General features: G+C 39.7%; 1 protein-coding gene across 6 annotated transcripts in view; it reads left to right on the forward strand.

Moving 5' to 3' along the window:
* Nucleotides 1-18,924, forward strand: part of OSBPL1A (oxysterol binding protein like 1A) — a 213,516-nt gene that overhangs the window by 83,298 nt on the left and 111,294 nt on the right. For 2 of the 6 annotated variants that reach the window (XM_033435290.2, XM_049697555.1), the window contains exons 15-16: nucleotides 3,446-3,552; nucleotides 17,439-17,555. In XM_033435290.2, coding sequence (XP_033291181.1) covers nucleotides 3,446-3,552; nucleotides 17,439-17,555 — 224 coding nt within the window. Of the gene's footprint in view, nucleotides 1-3,445; nucleotides 3,553-10,522; nucleotides 10,750-17,438; nucleotides 17,556-18,825; nucleotides 18,918-18,924 lie in introns of those variants that run through there. The other 4 variants (XM_004273743.3, XM_049697557.1, XM_049697556.1 and 1 more) reach the window with 3 other exon arrangements.

Consider the following 18,924-nt stretch of genomic DNA (forward strand, 5'->3'; position numbering starts at 1 on the left):
GCTTTTTATACATGTCTCTAAAGTTAAGCTTTTCACATATGATCTTCCAGCATCTTTCCCGAGTTCAACAATATTTTTAGTACAAAAAATAACTTTTTTTTTTTTCAAATTAACAGTGTCCAGTTCTCAGAGTAGGCCAGATATGTTAACATACTGGCCTTCTTGATTTTATTTATTATGGCTCAGTCTCTAAATATTAGTTGGCTAAAACATATTTGCAGTGATTTCCCAGTTGGTAACTTTTCTAGAAGCTTAGCAGTTTTCCTTTTATGTAACCAGTATGCAGACGACATTGTATAAGAGGCACGCCAGTGTGAACCGACTGTCCCTGATATGCAGCACTGCCCAGAGTATTTGCCAGAGTCCACGATTTTTACACCGTCCCACGGTGCAAGTTAATATTAATTCCGACATCTTGTTTGAATACTAGCTTGTCAGACAAGTTACGTAACTTTTGACTCTGTTTTGGACAGAAGAATTTGACACACTCTGAATAATAGGTTCTTATAAACTTGTCGTAATATATATTTCTTAGAATATCTTTTGAAAGCTTGCAGAGTCAATTTTGTTTAAAAATTTGTAAACTTAAAATTTATTTAGAGATTTAATGTTTGTTTTATGCTAATCAACAAGTATATTAAGTGAGATATCTAAAACATAGACAAAACTGGAGATGGTTAAGCATGTGATGGCATTTAATAAAAAGAAATGGAGCCATGAATGGCTGTGCTACCATCTTCCTATCCTTTGTGCCATGAAAATGGAAAATTTCTAGATTACCCAGATGATTTCTGGAAGGCAGAGGCTGTGTCTGTTTTTTCTTGTGCATCTCCTCACATCCCTGGTCCCCAGCTCTGTGTAAGACATCTGTTGAGGTACTATCTAAGTCACATGGCATCTAGCATATGGTACTCTCTTTTGCTGTTTAGCAACTAAGTACAGAATAAATCTTCACAGTGTGTATCAAAGATTCAAAAAGAAACAGTATGTAAAGTCAAAATTATTGTAGAATATAGTAGTTTTCAATTATTTGGGTATTATTAAGAATAGCTAGGAAATTCTATTCCATAAGATGAAAAATATGATAAAATGTCATTTGGTGTTTATATCCAGATATTAATGAAAGACTTACTACTTTCATTCACTCTGACCTTTTCCTTTATTTTTCTTTTTTTATAAATTTATTTATTTAATTTTGGCTGTGTTGGGTCTTCGTTGCTGCACACGGGTTTTCTCTAGCTGTGGCGAGCGGACGCTACTCTTGGTTGCAGTGCACGGGCTTCTCACTGCAGTGGCTTCTCTTGTTGCGGACCATGGGCTCTAGGCGCACAGGCTTCAGGAGTTGTGGCACACATGCTTCAGTAGTTGCAGCACATGGGTTCAGTAGTTGTGGCTTATGGGTTCTAGAGCTCAGGCTCAGCAGTTGTGGTGCACGGGCTTAGTTGCTCCGCAGCAAGTGGGATCTTCCTGGACCAGGGCTCGAACCCGTGTCTCCTGCATTGGCAGGCGGATTCTTAACCACTGTGCCACCAGGGAAGTCCCTGACCTTTTCCTTTTGTTGCCCACTTTTGCCTTATGAGGTTTTTTGGGTTTTTTTGTTTTTTTTTTTGCGGTATGCGGGCCTCTCACTGTTGTGGCCTCTCCCATTGAGGAGCACAGACTCCGGACACGCAGGCCCAGTGGCCATGGCTCACGGGCCCAGCCGCTCTGCGGCATGTGGGATCTTCCTGGACTGGGGCACGAACCCGCGTCCCCTGCATTGGCAGGCAGACTTTCAACCACTGCGCCACCAGGGAAGCCCTGACTTATGAGTTTTGAGAAATAATATTTCCAAGAAAAGGACTTGTCTTTGCTAAAATAAATCATGTTCATATAAAAAATTTGGAAAATTTAGAAAAGAACAAAACAGAGCAATACAACTTTATCACTTAGAATAATGGCTAAATAATTGGTCCTATGTTCTCTGTAGATTGTATTTTTCTTTCCATTTCCCATTTGAAAACTTTTGTTTCTTGATGGGACCCACTGTTTTATGGCCTACTCATTGCAAATTGCTGGCATTTGGATTTACCTGATTCTTTGTTTATTGACCTTGTTTACCATGTTTTAAGAATAGTGTTTTAGGTAAATCAAAATTACTTAAAATACATAGGATGCTACAGATTTAATTGTCTTTCTCTTTTAAGTTATTTTTTCTTAAAGCTTTCTTAATTTTTTTTATTTGATGGAAGGGACAGATGTAAAGGATCTAATGTATAATCAACATAAAATCCCAAGCTATTTCAACTAAGTACATTTCTGTCACATTAGTCTGGACAGGATGTGACATTTCACTTAAGTGACCTGTGTGTATTTTACAGCTTTCTCTTGCCAACGTTATGTTAATTTTGTTTTGTTTGTTTGTTTTCCGTAATGGTAAAGTGGATTAAGATTTTCTTTAAGGGTCCAGGGGAGATACTGATATTATCGTTTATTTCCCAATTTAACATATACTGAAAGATGCTGGACCTTGACAGGGACATATTTTTGAGAGTGGAAGACCTATTTATATGAAACATTTATCCAAATAAGAAGTAGAGGAGGGCTTCCCTGGTGGCGCAGTGGTTAAGAATCTGCCTGCCAATGTAGGGGACAAGGGTTCAAGCCCTGGTCCGGGAAGTTCACACATGCTGTGGAGCAACAAAGCCTGTGCGCCACAACTCCTGAGCCTGCACTCTAGAGACCGCGAGCCACAACTGTGGAAGCCTGCGTGCCTAGAGCCCGTGCTCTGCAACAAGAGAAGCCAATGCAATGAGAAGCCCACGTACCACAATGAAAAGTAGCCCCCGCTCACCGCAACTAGAGAAAGCACGCACGTAGCAAGGAAGACCCAATGCAGCCAAAAATAAATAAATAAAATAAATAAATAAATTTTTAGAAATCGTATTAAAAACCTATTAATGAGATTAAAAAAAAAGTAGGGGAAGTTGAGTTAATGCCGCCTTCAGATCCGTTAGCCATCATTGTCAACTACAGGATTATTTTTGTCTCTTTTTAGCACTTTGCCTTTGAATAAAATTACTTATCTAGTAATGAATATCATGAAAGGAAATGTTAATGTTTTTATAAGTAATGATATCAGTCCTTCTTGACAGCTGTTTTTCTTAAACATTATATTATTTATTCCTATGAACGTTTTTTTTTTTAATAGGTCCTGGCTCTTCTCCTTTTAGGATATAGGCTTTTCTAAGTCAAGGCTTTGTTCTTTCTTTTTCTGTACTAATTTATGTGCCCTGCATAAAGTAGGTGCTTAATTATGATGCCCAAGGAATATACTATATGCTTTGCTTATTAAGGCAGCTAGAAGGAAACATGAGGTTAGTAGATATAAAAATACGTTTATGGTCTTAGTTTACGTTAAGGTTACTTAAAATCCTACTCATTTTATTTATTTTTTTATTTATAGAAATGCTTCCATCATTCCTTCAGAAAGTTGAAGTTGTCTCTGAAGCTTCTAGAGAAACTTGTGTAGCTTTGAGTGATTGCCTTAATCTCTTCACCAAACAAGAAGGGGTAGGTAGTTTGCAACTGAATTTTTTAAATAATTGTTTGGGTGTCAACACTTGATCATCCAATACATCATTGCTTTCAAACTGTCCAAAGGTAGGAGAAAATAGAGTTAATAAAGGCAACGACAGTTTCATTTTTCACCAAAAGTTAGAACTTATTTATTCTTGATTAAGCAGGATAATTCTGAAATAACTTCTGTTCATATCATTTAATTTGTTTATGTACCCATATTTAACAAGTATGTTTAAAGTTGATCTACTCAGGGTTGTCGTGACATTTTGATAAGACGGACTATGAAAGTATTCTAGGAACAAAAGGTCTCTATATGAAAAATATATACTTTTATTTAGAAAATAGATTGTTATCATACTTACCTATGTGAACTCAGCTTAATGGATTAAATATTTTTTTGTGCTCTTTGCTGCTCGCTCTCTCCCATTTAAAAATTTGCCATTTGATCTTCCAAATATAAGTAAAAGTGGTATGCCATCCATTAGTAACTCCTTTTCTAAGGACTGAAAAGTCATTAAGGTGTGGTTTCTTTTTTTATATAAATTTATTTATTTATTTTTGGCTGTGTTGGGTCTTCATTTCTATGCGAGGGCTTTCTCTAGTTGCGGAGAGCGGGGGCCACTCTTCATCACGGTGCGCGGGCCTCTCACTGTCTCGGCCTCTCTTGTTGCGGAGCACAGGCTCCAGATGCGCAGGCTCAGTAGTTGTGGCGCACGGGCCCAGTTGCTCTGCGGCATGTGGGGTCTTCCCAGACCGGGGCACGAACCCGTGTCCCCTGCATTGGCAGGCAGATTCTCAGCCACTGCGCCACCAGGGAAGCCCCAGGTGTGTTTTGCCTGAACTAAGATTTTTCTTTTTATGTTTTTTCCTTCATTTTCATGATTTTAATGCAAGCCAAGTAGTAATAGGCTTTGTTTTGCATTTAATTTCTACACATGTTTAATCTTCAGCTTTTTAGATTAAGACACCAAATTTCTTTGTTTTCTTTTTTAGGTTCCACATATATGTAAAATCATATGGTATTTGTTTTTCCTCTGTTTGACTTCCTTCACTTAGCACAGTACTCTCCAAGGTCACTGACTTTCTTATTGTTACAATTGATTTGTGCCTTTTGGTTAGAGATTAGGTTTTGGTGTTAAAACAAGATAGATGAAAATGGTCTTATATATGTTTCTCTTATATGTAAGGATCTAAAATTTTATTTTCCCATCATTAAAATAAGAAGCCTTGTGAATTCATGTGAAATTTTGAAAATGCTCTGTTTGTTATGTATACCACAAATTCCATAATTATTTTATTTGGAGAATAAGAAAAAATATGTAATAATAATCTGAATTCATTTAAAACAAACTTACAGAAAGTCTTTCAACAGAATTCTATTAAATACCATGGGAAAACATAATTTTTCATTAAACATGTTAACTGGTTGATTCTCCTAATGGTGTTTGAAAATATCCTTTCTCAGCATTTCTATTTTTGGTGCTTTGCAAATTTCATATTCTAGCTTGTTTAAATGAGGAATGATTTAGTGACCTAAATAAATCTAAATAGGATGATAGAATTGCAGAACATTGCAGAACAGAACAAATAATGATGTTACAGGATTCAGGTAATATTACCTTGTAAAACTAAATTCACATCTCCTGTGTGGTATCTGATGAATGTATTGATAACTTTTTTGTTCTCGGGTTGTATAGTTTTAAGGTGAACACTAGATTAGAAGTACTTTAATTTCTGAAGAAGCCAACATATCCTAATCTTTAACAGATTAAAAAAAAATAGCCTAGGTAATCACCTCTGTGTGTAAATTTACATGTGCAAGAATATTAGCCTAAAGTTTAGCCTAATTAACCTCTTTACGCTTTTAAAATTAGTCATCAGGATTAAGTAAGATAATTGTAAGCAAAATGCTTAGCATAGTTTCTGACACATAGTAAGCCCTGAGTGTAAGTCCACGGTTGTTATTGTAGGATGCTGTCTAATTAACACTTGTGACCCCTTTTCTCTGATGGCATCTTGGAGCTTCTGTGTCTTTAACATTGGTTTTATCTTGTTTTGGGAGGAGGTGGTGTTGTCTAAAGAAAATGTATTTGACTGTGGAATGATTGTGTTGTGTTTCCATCCTTATTACTTATTATTTAAGAGATGATGGGCTACTTAAGTTCTCTGAACTTTGATACCTTCATCTTTCATATAAGAGAGACCATGTAGAAAGTCATTAAGAGCCCTGGTCTGAAAGTCTAATGGACCTCTTTTAAGTCTCAGTCTTTCCCTAACCAATTGTAGGACCTTGGGCAAGTTTCTGAAGAATAAAGATATGTGAACACCTGATGGTTGGGTGTGGAGATCAGATGTATGTAGATGAATAATAGGTATATAGACCATATTAGCATATCACAAGAGCACAAAGTATTCATTTAGTAAATGGCATTCATTGTTTTTAGAGTATTTTAAGATTTTTCTTTTTAGTAGTTCTATGAAATATCAACCCTGTGGGGCCCTCAGTAGAAATCCATGGATTTCCCTCTGAGAAATACAATTATAGACAATGAGAAGGCCTAAAAAATATTTGAAAGGTAAATGGCATCATTGAAGTTGGTCTTATCAAGTAGTTAAGAATTACAACATAGGAATTTAATCGCTTAATAGAGGTCAGAGTGGGATAATTGTGCACTGTAATGCCTTATGTATCAGGCATCATAAATTTTATTTTCGTTATCCAAAAACTTTATTAGAAGAGCAATGATAAGCTTGAACGCACATAGACCTGAGTCCATTTCCTGGTTCTGCTATGTAATCTCTGTCTTCACCTCAGTAAAACACAATCTCCTTTTCAAAGTGGTGACCAACCAAAAGAGAGTGTTTTAAGAAGTAAGTGAGATCCGATTGGCAAAACTGCATAGCACCTGGCACAGAATGGGGACCCGATAGGTGTAAGTGACCCCAGCCCCAGCGGCAGAAAATACGTTTTTATTCTAATCTTTTTTGAGGACAGTTACTCTGAATCTTACACATTTACTTCTTAAACTGAAGATTTCATACTTGATTTCTTCTGGGTGTGTCAGGATTGTCCTTTTGTATGTTTGTAATTACTCTTTGCCTTAATACAGAGATACCGTCAGGGGATAATGTTTACAGGACTCTTTTTTGATTAAATGGCCCAATCCTGCTAATGCTTTTCGAATTCCTTTTTACTCCTTATGGTTCTAAAATTTTCTTCTCTCCTGTTCTTTAGACCAACTGGGTGCTTGTCTCTAGCAGCGGAATACTGATCCCTTCTGATTTACTCATACTAATCTCCTGTTTGTTAAAAAGAAAACCAGTAACCAAACTTGGTAAAATTATGTCCACAGTAAGAGTAAGCTGGCTTAGTGTGAGAAACTTGGCTTGACAATGAGCACAGGCTTTAGGGTCTGGGGCCTTCTGGTATGTTCTTTGCTTATTTGGAGATTCTCTGATACACCCTAGATATTCCAGGTATCCACATGACCTCTACATAAATGAGGCATTATGAAGGTGTACTTTACTTGAAATAACACAACTTATGTTGTCGGAAAAAACCCGGCAATATATAAGATAAGCTGTAAAGTTTGTGATTGATCTACTAAAGGCAACCTTACTGTATTTTTTTTTAATTAATTAATTAATTAATTAATTTTTGGCTGTGTTGGGTCTTCATTTCTGTGCGAGGGCTTTCTCTAGTTGTGGCAAGTGGGGGCCACTCTTCATCGCGGTGCGCGGGCCTCTCACTACCGCGGCCTCTCTTGTGGAGCACAGGCTCCACATGCCCAGGCTCAGTAGTTGTGGCTCGTGGGCCTAGTTGCTCCACGGCATGTGGGATCTTCCCAGACCAGGGCTCGAACCCATGTCCCCTGCATTAGCAGGGAGAGTCTCAACCACTGCGCCACCAGGGAAGCCCCTTTACAGTGTGTTTTATGATATGCTTGGGAAACATACTATAATAGAATGTGAAGGCTGTGGTTTTTCTTTAACGTTGTTTTGAGAGTTCCATCCAAAAGGCTAGAAACTGGTTTCATGAATCATTCTTTCTACGGTTCTCACCAGAGGTTGGTATCAGAAGTGGTTAAAATGTCATTCAGAAGTCATCATTGGTGCCCTCTGGGTCTGTGTATTATTGAGCTCCCCTCGATATTATGAGTCTAATCAGTGTTTAGTGTAAACTCACTTATAAAATGTTAAATCTCCTCACTGCTAAAGGGATGTAACCCAAATGTATGGTTGGGAAGATAGTGATGCCAAGCTTGTGGTGTAATGGAACAATTCAGACTCTCAGTTGGAACCAACCAAAGGTACTTGCTACTCTGGACCAGATGTGAAAGTCTTTGGAGAGAATCCATGCCCTCATGTGGACTGAGAACTCTCTAAAGTCATGGTTTCTAATACTCATTTAGCTTCCTGAGCTGTTCAGAGTCCTTTAATCCCTCTCTTTTTCATTTGCAATGTTTGTATCTTTCAGGCCTTCACCTTTCTCTCTCTCATCTCTATTCTGAGCAAAATTTATTGTCAAGCGTTAGGCGAACATTGTACATGCTGCCAACTCCCTACTAGTCCCTCATTCCGATTTTTATCTTTTTTTCCTTTTGTTGGAGGCATCTGTCTCCTATCTTCAAAAACAGCTACTCTCTTCTTCTGAATTCTCCCTTGTAGCTTTTATCTCCCTACATCCCTTTCCAGTTCCATTTTTGAAAATGTGATACCTTCTGTTTCTACTTCTTTATTCCTCAACTAGTCCACTGAGACCATTCTTGCCAATATCTCCTTGTTGCTAATCAGAGAACATCTTTAAATTATCTTGCTTGTCTTTTTAAAGGGTCTGGCATTTGACTACTGCTTGCTTTTTGGAATGCTTCTCTGTGATTTCCATGGTGCCTCCCTCTTCTGGCTTCTCTTTCCTGTATAGCAACTCCTCCTCAGTCTTCTTCTAAAGCATCTTTTCCTTCTGCCTGTGCTTTGCATGTTAGTATTCCCTAGGTTTCTGTGGGTGGCCTTCTCACTCAGCATTCTCCCTGGAGAATTCCCACTCCTTCAACCCAGAAATCCATGATGATTCAGGTATATCCACTTTGGATCTTCTGAGCTATGAACCAGTTGTATCCAGCTGCCTTTCGGACATTTACATATGGATACATCAGAGGCATTTCTAAACCAAAGTGCCTAGAACCGAGTTACCGATTCAACTCAAAGTTACCTGTTGGATAATTCAAGCCGGAAACATGGGAGCTGCCTCTGGTTCGTTCTTCCTCAGCCCCATTTTTAATCAAGTCCTGTCATTTTTACTTCCTGTATCTCAGTTGTCTGTCTCCTCCAAGCCAGCACACAGATTCCCCATTGCCATTCTGTTAGATAAAGTTCTCAGGATTGCTGTGTTGGATGACTGCTAACCATTTCGCAATCCCAGGTTCCACCCTTCAAAATTGAGTTAATGTCCCTCCTAGTCTAGGAGTTCCTTGCTGTTGCAGCGCTTATGACATTGTATCATTATATATTTACTTGTCTGATTATATATTTACTTGACTGGAGCTCCTCAAGTAAGTATCTTATTTTTGTAGCGTCTGTTTCTAGCATAGTGCTTGGTATTTAGTAGACAGTTAATAAATACTTGAATACATGAATAATGAATGTACAAAGGAAAGAATACAAGCTTTTGGGTCAGACCAGTCAGGACCTAAACTCTGCTATCTTGACCCTGAGCAAATTAATATATGTTTGGGAATTCCATTTCCAAATCTGAAAATGAGAATGCAAATGAGTTATTTTATGTGCAGTTCCTCAGTACAGTGCCTGGCACATTTTAGGTGCTTTGTAAATTGCCTTCTGAAACAAAGTAGCCTTTGTTGTTCATTGTTTTGTTTTGCTGCCTGGTACTACTTTTGCAAACTGAATTCTTTCTCTAATTTTTAGGGCCTAGGGAGAAAGATTCTGTAGCAAGGTCTCTTCTTCAGTGACAAATGTGACTTTTCAAAATGTGATAATATTTAGTCACCAACTGAGAATGGAAAAAAAAACAAAACTGCCTTTTCAAAGACACCTTGAAACCTCACCGACATTAATTCCCATTTTTCCGAGTGTGGCCTTGTCTCATCTTTTACACGTTTTTCATCTGTAGTGCAAATACAGCCACCACTGCTGGAAGGGCGAACTTAAAGTACCCTAGGATCTTGTCAAAGAAATACTCAATTTTGTTCAGTATTACTCTGCTTCCCAAAGTCGAGGACAGATTTGTATACCTTAGAAAGGTTTAAGACTGCTGTTTGTTTTTCCTCACCAGAACCTCATAGTTAACGAGGAATTTCATTAGCCTGAACATCTCACTTTTAAGTATATCATGTATGTGGTGGGTCTTACTGACCTTTACGCTTTCGTCCACCCTTTAGGGGTCGCCAGAATCAGAAACACCTATTTCACGTGAGTAGGTTTCACGTTAGTAGGGTCAATACTGTTGTTTTCCTCATTGCTCAAATGGTAGCCCAGGAAGTATGTGAAAAATAAATATGTGCAGACTAGCTCAGTCTTTGTTGTGGAATCGGACCGTTAACTCTTAAGTGTAAGCCTGCGTGTCAGTTACCTTCGAATGGAAGACTCCAGAAGAGAGGATCCCTCTGCTTTTCCCGGGGGGCAGGCTGGCCATTTAAAAGTTGCCAGGGCCGCGTCCGCAGGACCGGCGTCAGTACAGCGCCCGCTCCAGGGCCGGGCCGGCGCCTCCACGGATGCTCGCAGAGCCCGGGGAGCGGTGCCACCTTCCCCGAAATCCCCGCGCGCTGCTCCCGCAGCCCCCTGACAGGTCCCTACCTGCGCCTCGGAGCGAGCGGGCGCCGCAGCCGGGGAGAGGGAGGGGGAAGGGGAGGAGGGACGGACGACGCCAGCCGCCGCGGAGCCGCCCGCCGCAGGCCATTTGCCGGCGGGAGTCCTGGAGGGTGGCGGTGTGGCCGAGGGGCCATCGCGGACCTCGGGCGGCCCGGGCGCAGTCCTGGGCCGCGCCTCTGCTCGACCTCGCCGGAGCCGGGGGGCGGGCCACGCGAAGGTGACTTCAGGGAGACCTTGCGGTGCCGCCCTGGGTCGCGCCTCCGGGCTGGGCTGGAGTGGAGGCGGAGGAACAGGCCGAGCGCATTGCTGCTGGAGCCTCGAGGAGCGCCGGGCGGAGCGCGCTGCCGGGGAGCCCCGGCCCAGGTGGGTGGGCGAGTGCCTGCGCCGGGGCAGCTCGGGGACGCCCGGGGACGTCCGGGGACGCCGGGGAGGGAAGGAGGAGGGTGGCCCGACGAGATCCAGGGATGTAAGTGGATCCAAGAAGAGTTGGGCGCGAGTGTGTGGAGCGGAGCGCGGCCGCGGGCGTGTGGGGAGGGGTGCGCGAGGCCGGGGACCTTACCCGCCCGGCCGGCCGTGTGTTTGCATCGGTTCCTGCGGGAAGAGCCGCTGAGGGGTAAAGCACGTGAACAGATATTTTTTTCGGCTAAATACTGGTAGTAGGTCAGGTAGGGCCGGAGTGGGAGGAGTAAGGCACTGAAAGACATTATTGTCCTAAATAACCTTACAAGTCAGTGATTTTTCGCGTGTCTCAGCCCTGGCAGACATTGAGATGAACTTACCATCCGCTGTTCAGAGGCCGCTAAAATTCCCTGAAAAAAACGAGGAGGGGAGATGCTTGAGTGGATTGAGAAGAGAAAGGGAAATTATACTGGGGTCGGGGAGTGGGGAGGTGGCTTTTAACTTCGTTTTGATTAGGGATTTTTGATTACTCATAGGCTTCCTTTGTAGCCCAAACCAGTGGAGAATCATGGTCCCCAGCATTCACAGCATGTGGCTAGTTTCGTGTTTTCTGTTGTGCAGGTTTTTTTCTGGATTTGGAGGGAGGGTGGTACTAAGGAGGGGAAGATGCCAGGGAAGAGCTTTTCCAGCTTTTGAGGGTTATTAAAGCTATTAAAAGTTCCTTAATTTTAATTAGGTTCAAAGACAGAATGAAGGCATTTCATTTAGAAGACAGCATTGCTTAGCAGGAATCTTTTGCAAAAGAGAAAAATGCTTGAAATGCGTGTTGGTGGAGTAATGTGTAGGCTAGAATATAGGGATCTAAATATAAATTTTCTTTTCAGTTTGAGGACACACCACAGTTAATCTCCGGTCCAAATAATGTTTGACCTGGAAGCTGATGACTTCGCAAGTTAGCTCAGCTTGAATTGAGTAGATGTTTAATCTGAACATGAAGACCCAGAGAGCTATTTTAGCCTTTGTCCCAGTACTACTTTTTACTAGATTGGGGGCCTAAAGGGATTTGTGTCACTGTGAATATAATTGCAGGACTCTAGTCTTCCCTCTTTAGGAGCTCTTTAAACATTAATTTTAGGGGATTTCATTGATGGTTAAAGTGAACCCCATAATGGCCCTTCCCGTAGTTATGCACTGTGCAGAACAGGCAGAAATTAAAAAGCTTATTAGGTTTTCCATATTAAAAGCAAATGTATCTACTGATAATCAAGGTACTATATAAATATGATCCACGCACATATTAAATATTATACATACTTCATAAAATAATTATGCAACACCATACTTTAAGCTCTATGTACAGTTTTTGACTTTGTCGTTTACACTCTCTTAAAAAGGATTGTGATTTATGGTTGTGTAGTTATCATTGTGTATATCAGCTCCATGAAGATTATAAGAAAACTTCTAATTCCTTTAAAAAGTAGGAATTTAGAATTTTTACTTAGTCCACATTATTCCTGAATTTTTAGCTTGTTGTGTATATAATCCAGAAATATACTGCTACAACTTAGTTTTGGAAGCAGCTGGGACATAAGTTAAATAAATGTGAAGTTTGTGTAAAATGAAGCTGGTTTGCGTTTTGGTAACGTCTGTGAAGTTTTTGAACAGAAATACATAAGATTTTAATTAGTAGTGTGAAGTGTGTTTGTGTGTATGTATTAGCCTTGTGATGCTTGGTATGACCCAAGATCTATCATCATGAGTTTTTGTATCTCACGATAGTACCAAGACTGTAACCTGGATGCAATTGTGTTCGTCTTGTTCACTGCCGTTTTCCAATCAGAGTGCAGTGTCCGACTTCTACTCTAGCTAATGAGTTTTGAATGAGTTATAGGCAGACATAATTTTCCTCTCATTTTAACTTCAGAGTGTTAAGGATGTAACCCCTATACAACTTTATAATGGTGCACCATAGATTTGATATCTATTACTTTATGTAAAATTTTCCCCTTAATTCAATAAGTATTTACAGAATGTTCATCTTGTCAGATACTACTGTACCAGCCTGTCTTCATAAAACTTAAGAGATTACTGCAGGAGCCAGATGACTGACTAGGTTCTTACAGAAAGCACAACATACACAGGGGGAAGAGAAAGAGATGAATTCCAGCAAATAGTTCATTAAGACTGGAACAGAGTGGGATAGGTAACGAGAAAGTCAAGGCTAGATCAGTAGAAGCAGGGTCGGTCTTCTTGAAAGACTTTGTAAAATATGCCTGAAGAGTTTGGATTATTTTGGGCAGTTAGAATCACTGAGAGATTTTAATCGGGGGGGGGGGGGAGATTTAATCAGATTTGTTCCTTATGAGAAGGATTAGAGGGCAGGCCTGAAAGCAGAGTGGCCAGGTGCAGGAATTCGAGAGAGAGATAATCAGAGTCTGAGCCTAGTTGGTGGCTGTGGAAAAGGAAAGGAAGATACAGAGCAGAGAGAAGAGAGACTTTGAGATATACAATATGAGTAGGAGCTGATCATAGATGGAGTGTGAGGAATGAAGCCGGTGGAGTTAGATGACCCCACATTCATGGCATAAGTCACAGGATAGAAGGTGGCTGCAGTAGGGAGGAAAGGGGAGGATGAGTTCACCTTTGAACACGATGACATCTGAATAAGGTCATCCTGACTTGTCCGATAAAAACTGGGGAATCTTTAGTACTGGGAGCCACCTGATTAAACGTGGTGATCGAGGCTGAAGGAGTAAATAATAACACTAGGAGAAGTGTCGTTTGAAGTTTGAAATCAAACGATGAATACTGTCTGTGGAAGAAAGAGAGCCAGTGGAATGCACTGAGGAAAAGCAGCCTGGGGGGCCAGGGGACAAGAGGTCCAAGAAGGTGAAGTAGCAACTGAAACGCATCTGTTCGATTTGGTAGCCAGGTGTCTTTGATGAGGGAAGTTTTAGAAGCTTGACAGCATGAAGCCTGACTGCAGTGAGCAGAGGAGTGAGTGGGGAGTAGAAAGTAAAAATAATGAAGATAGACTGGGGTTCAGTATCTGTAGACAGTCCGTGAATAATTACAGTTTTGTTCCTTTCTTTCAGTCCTTACACCTCTTATTTATTTTTCTTCTTTCTACTCTACTGGTTAGGGCCTTCAGGACAATGTTGAACAGCAGCGGAGGTGGTAGGAATCCATGTTCATCCCTGGTATTTAAAAGGAATCTAATGATTCCATGTTGAGAAAGATACTTGGTGCATACCATTTATCAGGTTAATGAAGTTCCCTTTCATTCTTATATTGTTGAGTTTTTTTTTTTTATCATGAAAGGGTGTTGAACTTATCAAATATTCATTTACCAAGAGAATCATGACGTTTTTCTTCTATTTGTGAAGGTGGCAAGTTATATTTTTAGATTCTTTTTATTGATAAGCCATCCTTGTGTACCTGGACTAAACCTAACCTGGTCATGATGTATTATTTTTAACATTCTCCTCAGTTTGGTTTGTTTTGGTTTTTAACATCTGTTTATAAGTGAGATTGGCTTGTAATTTCCTTTTTTTGTTCTGTCCTCATCAGGGTTTATTATCAAGGTTACACTGGCCTCATATAGTGAGTTTGGGAGTATTCTCTCTTTTGCTGTTCTCCGGAAGAGTTGTATAAAATTGAAATGGTCTGTTCTTTGAAAATTTAGTGGAATTTTCTTATAAAACCACCTTTGTGAGGTTTTTTTTTTTTGGACCAATTACATGTATTTAATGGTTGTAGTGCTATTTTAGTTTTCTGTTTCTCTTTGGGTCAGTTTTGACAAGTTACATCTTTTGAGGAATTTTATCGTTTCCATTTAAGTTTTGAAATTTGTTGTTATAAGGAAGTTCATAATATTCTTTTATTGTCTTTTTAACTTATGTCCATTCTATAATTATGTATTCCCTTTTCTAATCTTCTTCCATTTTCTTTCTTCTAATGTTTATTTGGCTATTTCCAAATGAATTTTGCTCTCCTTGTAAGATCAGTCTCATTAAGGCTTTGTTTATTTGATTATTTTTCAAAGAACTGTCTAGCTTTTATCTATTTTATCTTTGTCTTTTAAATTTCTATAGTTTTCTCTATCACTTTTCCTTGAGTTTATTTTCTTCCTACTATCTATACATTTATAATTCTCTGTCTCCTTAAAGTGGATAATTTGTTCAAAATTTGTTCCTTTCCAGATTTCAATTCTAGATTTCAATTTGCAATACTAATTCTAGTATTTTGTAATATAGTGAATATATCACTGCTAGCTTTATCCATTACTTTGATGATTTTATAGACTTGAATAATACATTTCCTAGACTTCATCATTCCAGACCGAGAACTACTAATATTTAAAATACCTAAAGTTTCTGGAAGGTTTTGACTACTTCCAATTTTTTTTTTTTCTCTTACCCAACTTTCCTTGTTTTCATTGCTTGGCATTTCTCTCCGTTTCTCTTCCCCACCTGCTGCTCAGCTTCTTCCTCTTTTTCCCTCACCCCCTCTTTTCTACCCCTAGATACTTTGTGCAGTGGAAGAAGAATGATCGTCTTCCCTTGCCCTCTGCCCCCACTTTTTTCTTCTGTCTCCCGGTTTTATACACTCTAACCACCACCACCACCCCCATACCTGCAGGATTTTTCCATTATCTGCTCAACATTGTTCATCTTGCTCTTTCCTTCTCCTTAGAACCCTGGCTCCAGCACCAAGGAGGAAAAAGAAGATAATTGGTGTCTCATTTTCTTTAGATGCTCAAAGGTTCATCATTATGTACCTGATGATTTTTGTTATTCCTAATACAGTCCAACTGACGGCAAAGTTAGGGAGAGTATAGGGCAGGCCTAGGAAGATGGCATAGATGGTAGAGTCTGAGCTCCTATTACCTGGAGTCCTGAAATGTGGGCTCTGGTATTAGTGACTTTTTCCTTGCTGTCTGACTCTGGGCCTCACATTGCTCCTGTGTAACAGGGTTATTAACACAGACCCCTTCTCTCTATTTCATGAGTTGCTGTGAGACTCAAATGAGATAAGGATAAACCCATCAGCTTTATGTTAAGACAGTCTTCCCAAGCTTTATTTTCAGAAAAGTATCTTGAAAGGATTTTTTGCTCAATTCAGGGACAGAGAAGTGGCGTTCAAGTGGTTTGTGGTCTGGGATGCTGGATCAGAGAAACCCTGGTGGGAAGCAGCCGGTGGTGGTAGGAATGACCAGAGCACTGGAGCTCCGCCCAGTGGTTGAAAGGGATTCAGAGGGAGGTGTCTGTCCTCTGGGGAAGGGAGCTCATAGCCTCCCCGGATGGAGAAGTGGACACGTTGTTACGTCCAGTGGTTGGATCCTAAGCTGCAGTGATACCATCTGTTCCTTTACGTATCTTTTTATTTGCCACATTCATGACACTGTGCCTTTTTGAGGTACTTGAGAAATCACCCTTCACTTAAAATGTTGGTATGAGGGAGATTTTGTTGTTCTGGGTTCTGGACAACTGAATTGCAAATGAAGTGTGGGAATATAATTCTCCTTAATAAAATTTCTTAGAAATGATTTAACTTCGAATATTTTCTTCACTTATTTTTGTTACTTTATTTTGTGGTATGGATGAGTTGTTTAAAATCACAAAGTCATAGGCTCAGTCTTAGATTACAGAGCATCTACAAGTCTGGTGATTTTCAGGTTTTATTGGGTGCTAAAGTAGATGCCCGTGTACGAGAGAAGTAAAGTAAAAGCACCTCCTCATCCACTAAGGTGCCTCCGTACAACACAGTTTGAAATGGTTGTTACGGTTGATCTCGTCGCCTCCATTCTTACAGGTGAGAGTAGGACCTGCAGAGAGGGTTCGATACCTCCCCGAGTTTATGTAGCGAGGAGGGGCTACACTGAGAGCCAGATCCAGGGATCTGCCTCCAAATTCAATGCTGAAGAACAACACACTATATCACACACAGCTTGAATTAGGAAAATTCATCCGTTAGAGAAGACAGTCCGCCTTGTTTCAAAGCTGATGTGGACATTTATAAGCTAATTTCTCGATTCGACAGGATGCCGACTTTAAGGATAATCAGGTGGCCAAGGATATTTCAGCGTCTTCAGATTATGCACAGAACACCTGTATTCCAGGTTCGCAACAGGAAACACTCTCCATCTTTTTGTGAAAATTTTGCTTAGTTGAGGTCACATTTTTGGAATATATAGAATTTATCCATGTCTCTAAATGTTCTAAATTTTATCCTAAAATTAAACCATCAGAATGCTACAGCCTGGGCTATATTTTCTTGATTTTCTGAAAAATGTCCGTCACTGAATTTTAAGTTGGAATTACACCCTCCATTTCTATTCAGGGGCATTTCAAAACAATTTAGCTTAAGTGGCATTATTGATTATTTTGCCCTCAAATACTCTTAATCCCCTATATATTACCCTGAATGAGAAATTAGAGCTAAGGACAAAGAGGGAGTTTGTTTTCCCTAAAGAAGTGATATGTTTTTTTCCTTGTGGACAATTAAAAGGGCATAATTGTATTTCTCTTTCTGTTTTGGCCTTAAGAGAATTCAGAGCCAGATTTGTGGCTTGTCCATGGTACCTGTGTAGTTGCCATCACTTGTAGGTCTTACCCCATTATTGTATCAGAAGTTGTTCTGTGTTTTCATAGCCTCCCAGTTTGGAAATCACTGGATTACAACATTCTCTTGTGAATTGGTTGGACATGGCTGTGCCGCAGAGTGCATTCAGATGTGATGATGATAATTTGGGGATTTTTCTGCAAGTAGTAAGTACTAAGTAAATAGTGGTTAAAACGTTAGGAACAGATTTGTACTTAATACGGTGGTTTTATTTTATGTGAAGAACATATACATTTTGATATTAGTTGACTTTGTAATAGATCATTTCAAGGACCCAACTTAAACTATGTGATACAACGGGAGCCTTTTTTTTCATGTTAATGCAAATCAAACTGTTTATTTTATATTTGGAGAAAAATTTTTAATTATTTTATTTGTGCTAGAATTTGCATAGCATAAAATTTACCATCTTAACCATTTATAAGCGCATAGTTCAGTGACACTAAGTACATTCATACCGTTGTGTAACCATCACCACCATCCATCTCCAAAAACTCTTTTCATCTTCCTAAACTAAAACTCTATCTACATTACACAGTAACTCATCCATCATTCCCCTCTCCTCCTAGCCCTTGGAAATCATGCTGCTACTTTCTGTCTCTCTGAATTTGACTACTTTAGGAGTCTCATCTAAGTGGAATCATACAATATTTGTCTTTTTGTGAGTGGCTTATCTCAGCATAATTCCTTTAAGGTCCATCCATGTTGTCACATGTGTTAGAATTTTCTCCTTCTTTAAGGCTGAATATTATTTCGTTGTATGTATATATACCACATTTTGTTTATCCGTGCATCCGTCAGTGTTGTGTTTGGGTTGATTCAACCTTTTGGCTGTTGTAAATAATGCTGCTGTGAACGTGAGTGTACAAGTATCTCTTTGTGTCTGTGCTTTTAATTCTTTTTAGCATATACTCAGAAGTGGAGTTGCTGAGTCATGTGGTAATTCTATTTGTAATTTTTTGAGGACTCGCCATACTGTTTTGCATAGTGGCTGCACCATTTTACATTCCTACCAACAGTGTGCGAGGGTTCTCATTTCCCTACATCCTTGCCAACACTTTTTGTTTCCTGGGTTTTCTTTTTGTCTTTATAGTAGCCATATAATTGGCTGTAAGAAAATAATTTTTTTTTAAGTGGAGTTAACCATGTTTGCTATCCAGACGTTGACCCCAAGGTTGCCAGACTCTACACTGGCTCATAACCGCCCTGCAGAGCAGTGCTTTCTCATCACTCAGAAGTTACCCTGGTTCAAGTGTAGCGGAGGGTGCACAGTGCCAGTTCTCCTTAGTCCCTTGTTTCCCCTTCAGTCAGTAAAAAACAACTGCACAAAGCAGGGATGTGGTTTCCATGGACTGTAGACTTGGTTTAAGTTCATATATCTGTATTATACTTTTATGTTATCTTTCTGTACTTTAGATACCAAATGTCGATTTGCTGTTGTATTTGGAAGGATAATTGCTCAATTGAAAAGAATTTTATCTTGTCTACAAAGGAAAATGAAAGTGCAGGTATGTT

The sequence above is a fragment of the Orcinus orca genome, chromosome 15 (assembly GCF_937001465.1).
Source record: "Orcinus orca chromosome 15, mOrcOrc1.1, whole genome shotgun sequence".
NCBI classification, from domain to species: Eukaryota; Metazoa; Chordata; class Mammalia; order Artiodactyla; family Delphinidae; genus Orcinus; species Orcinus orca.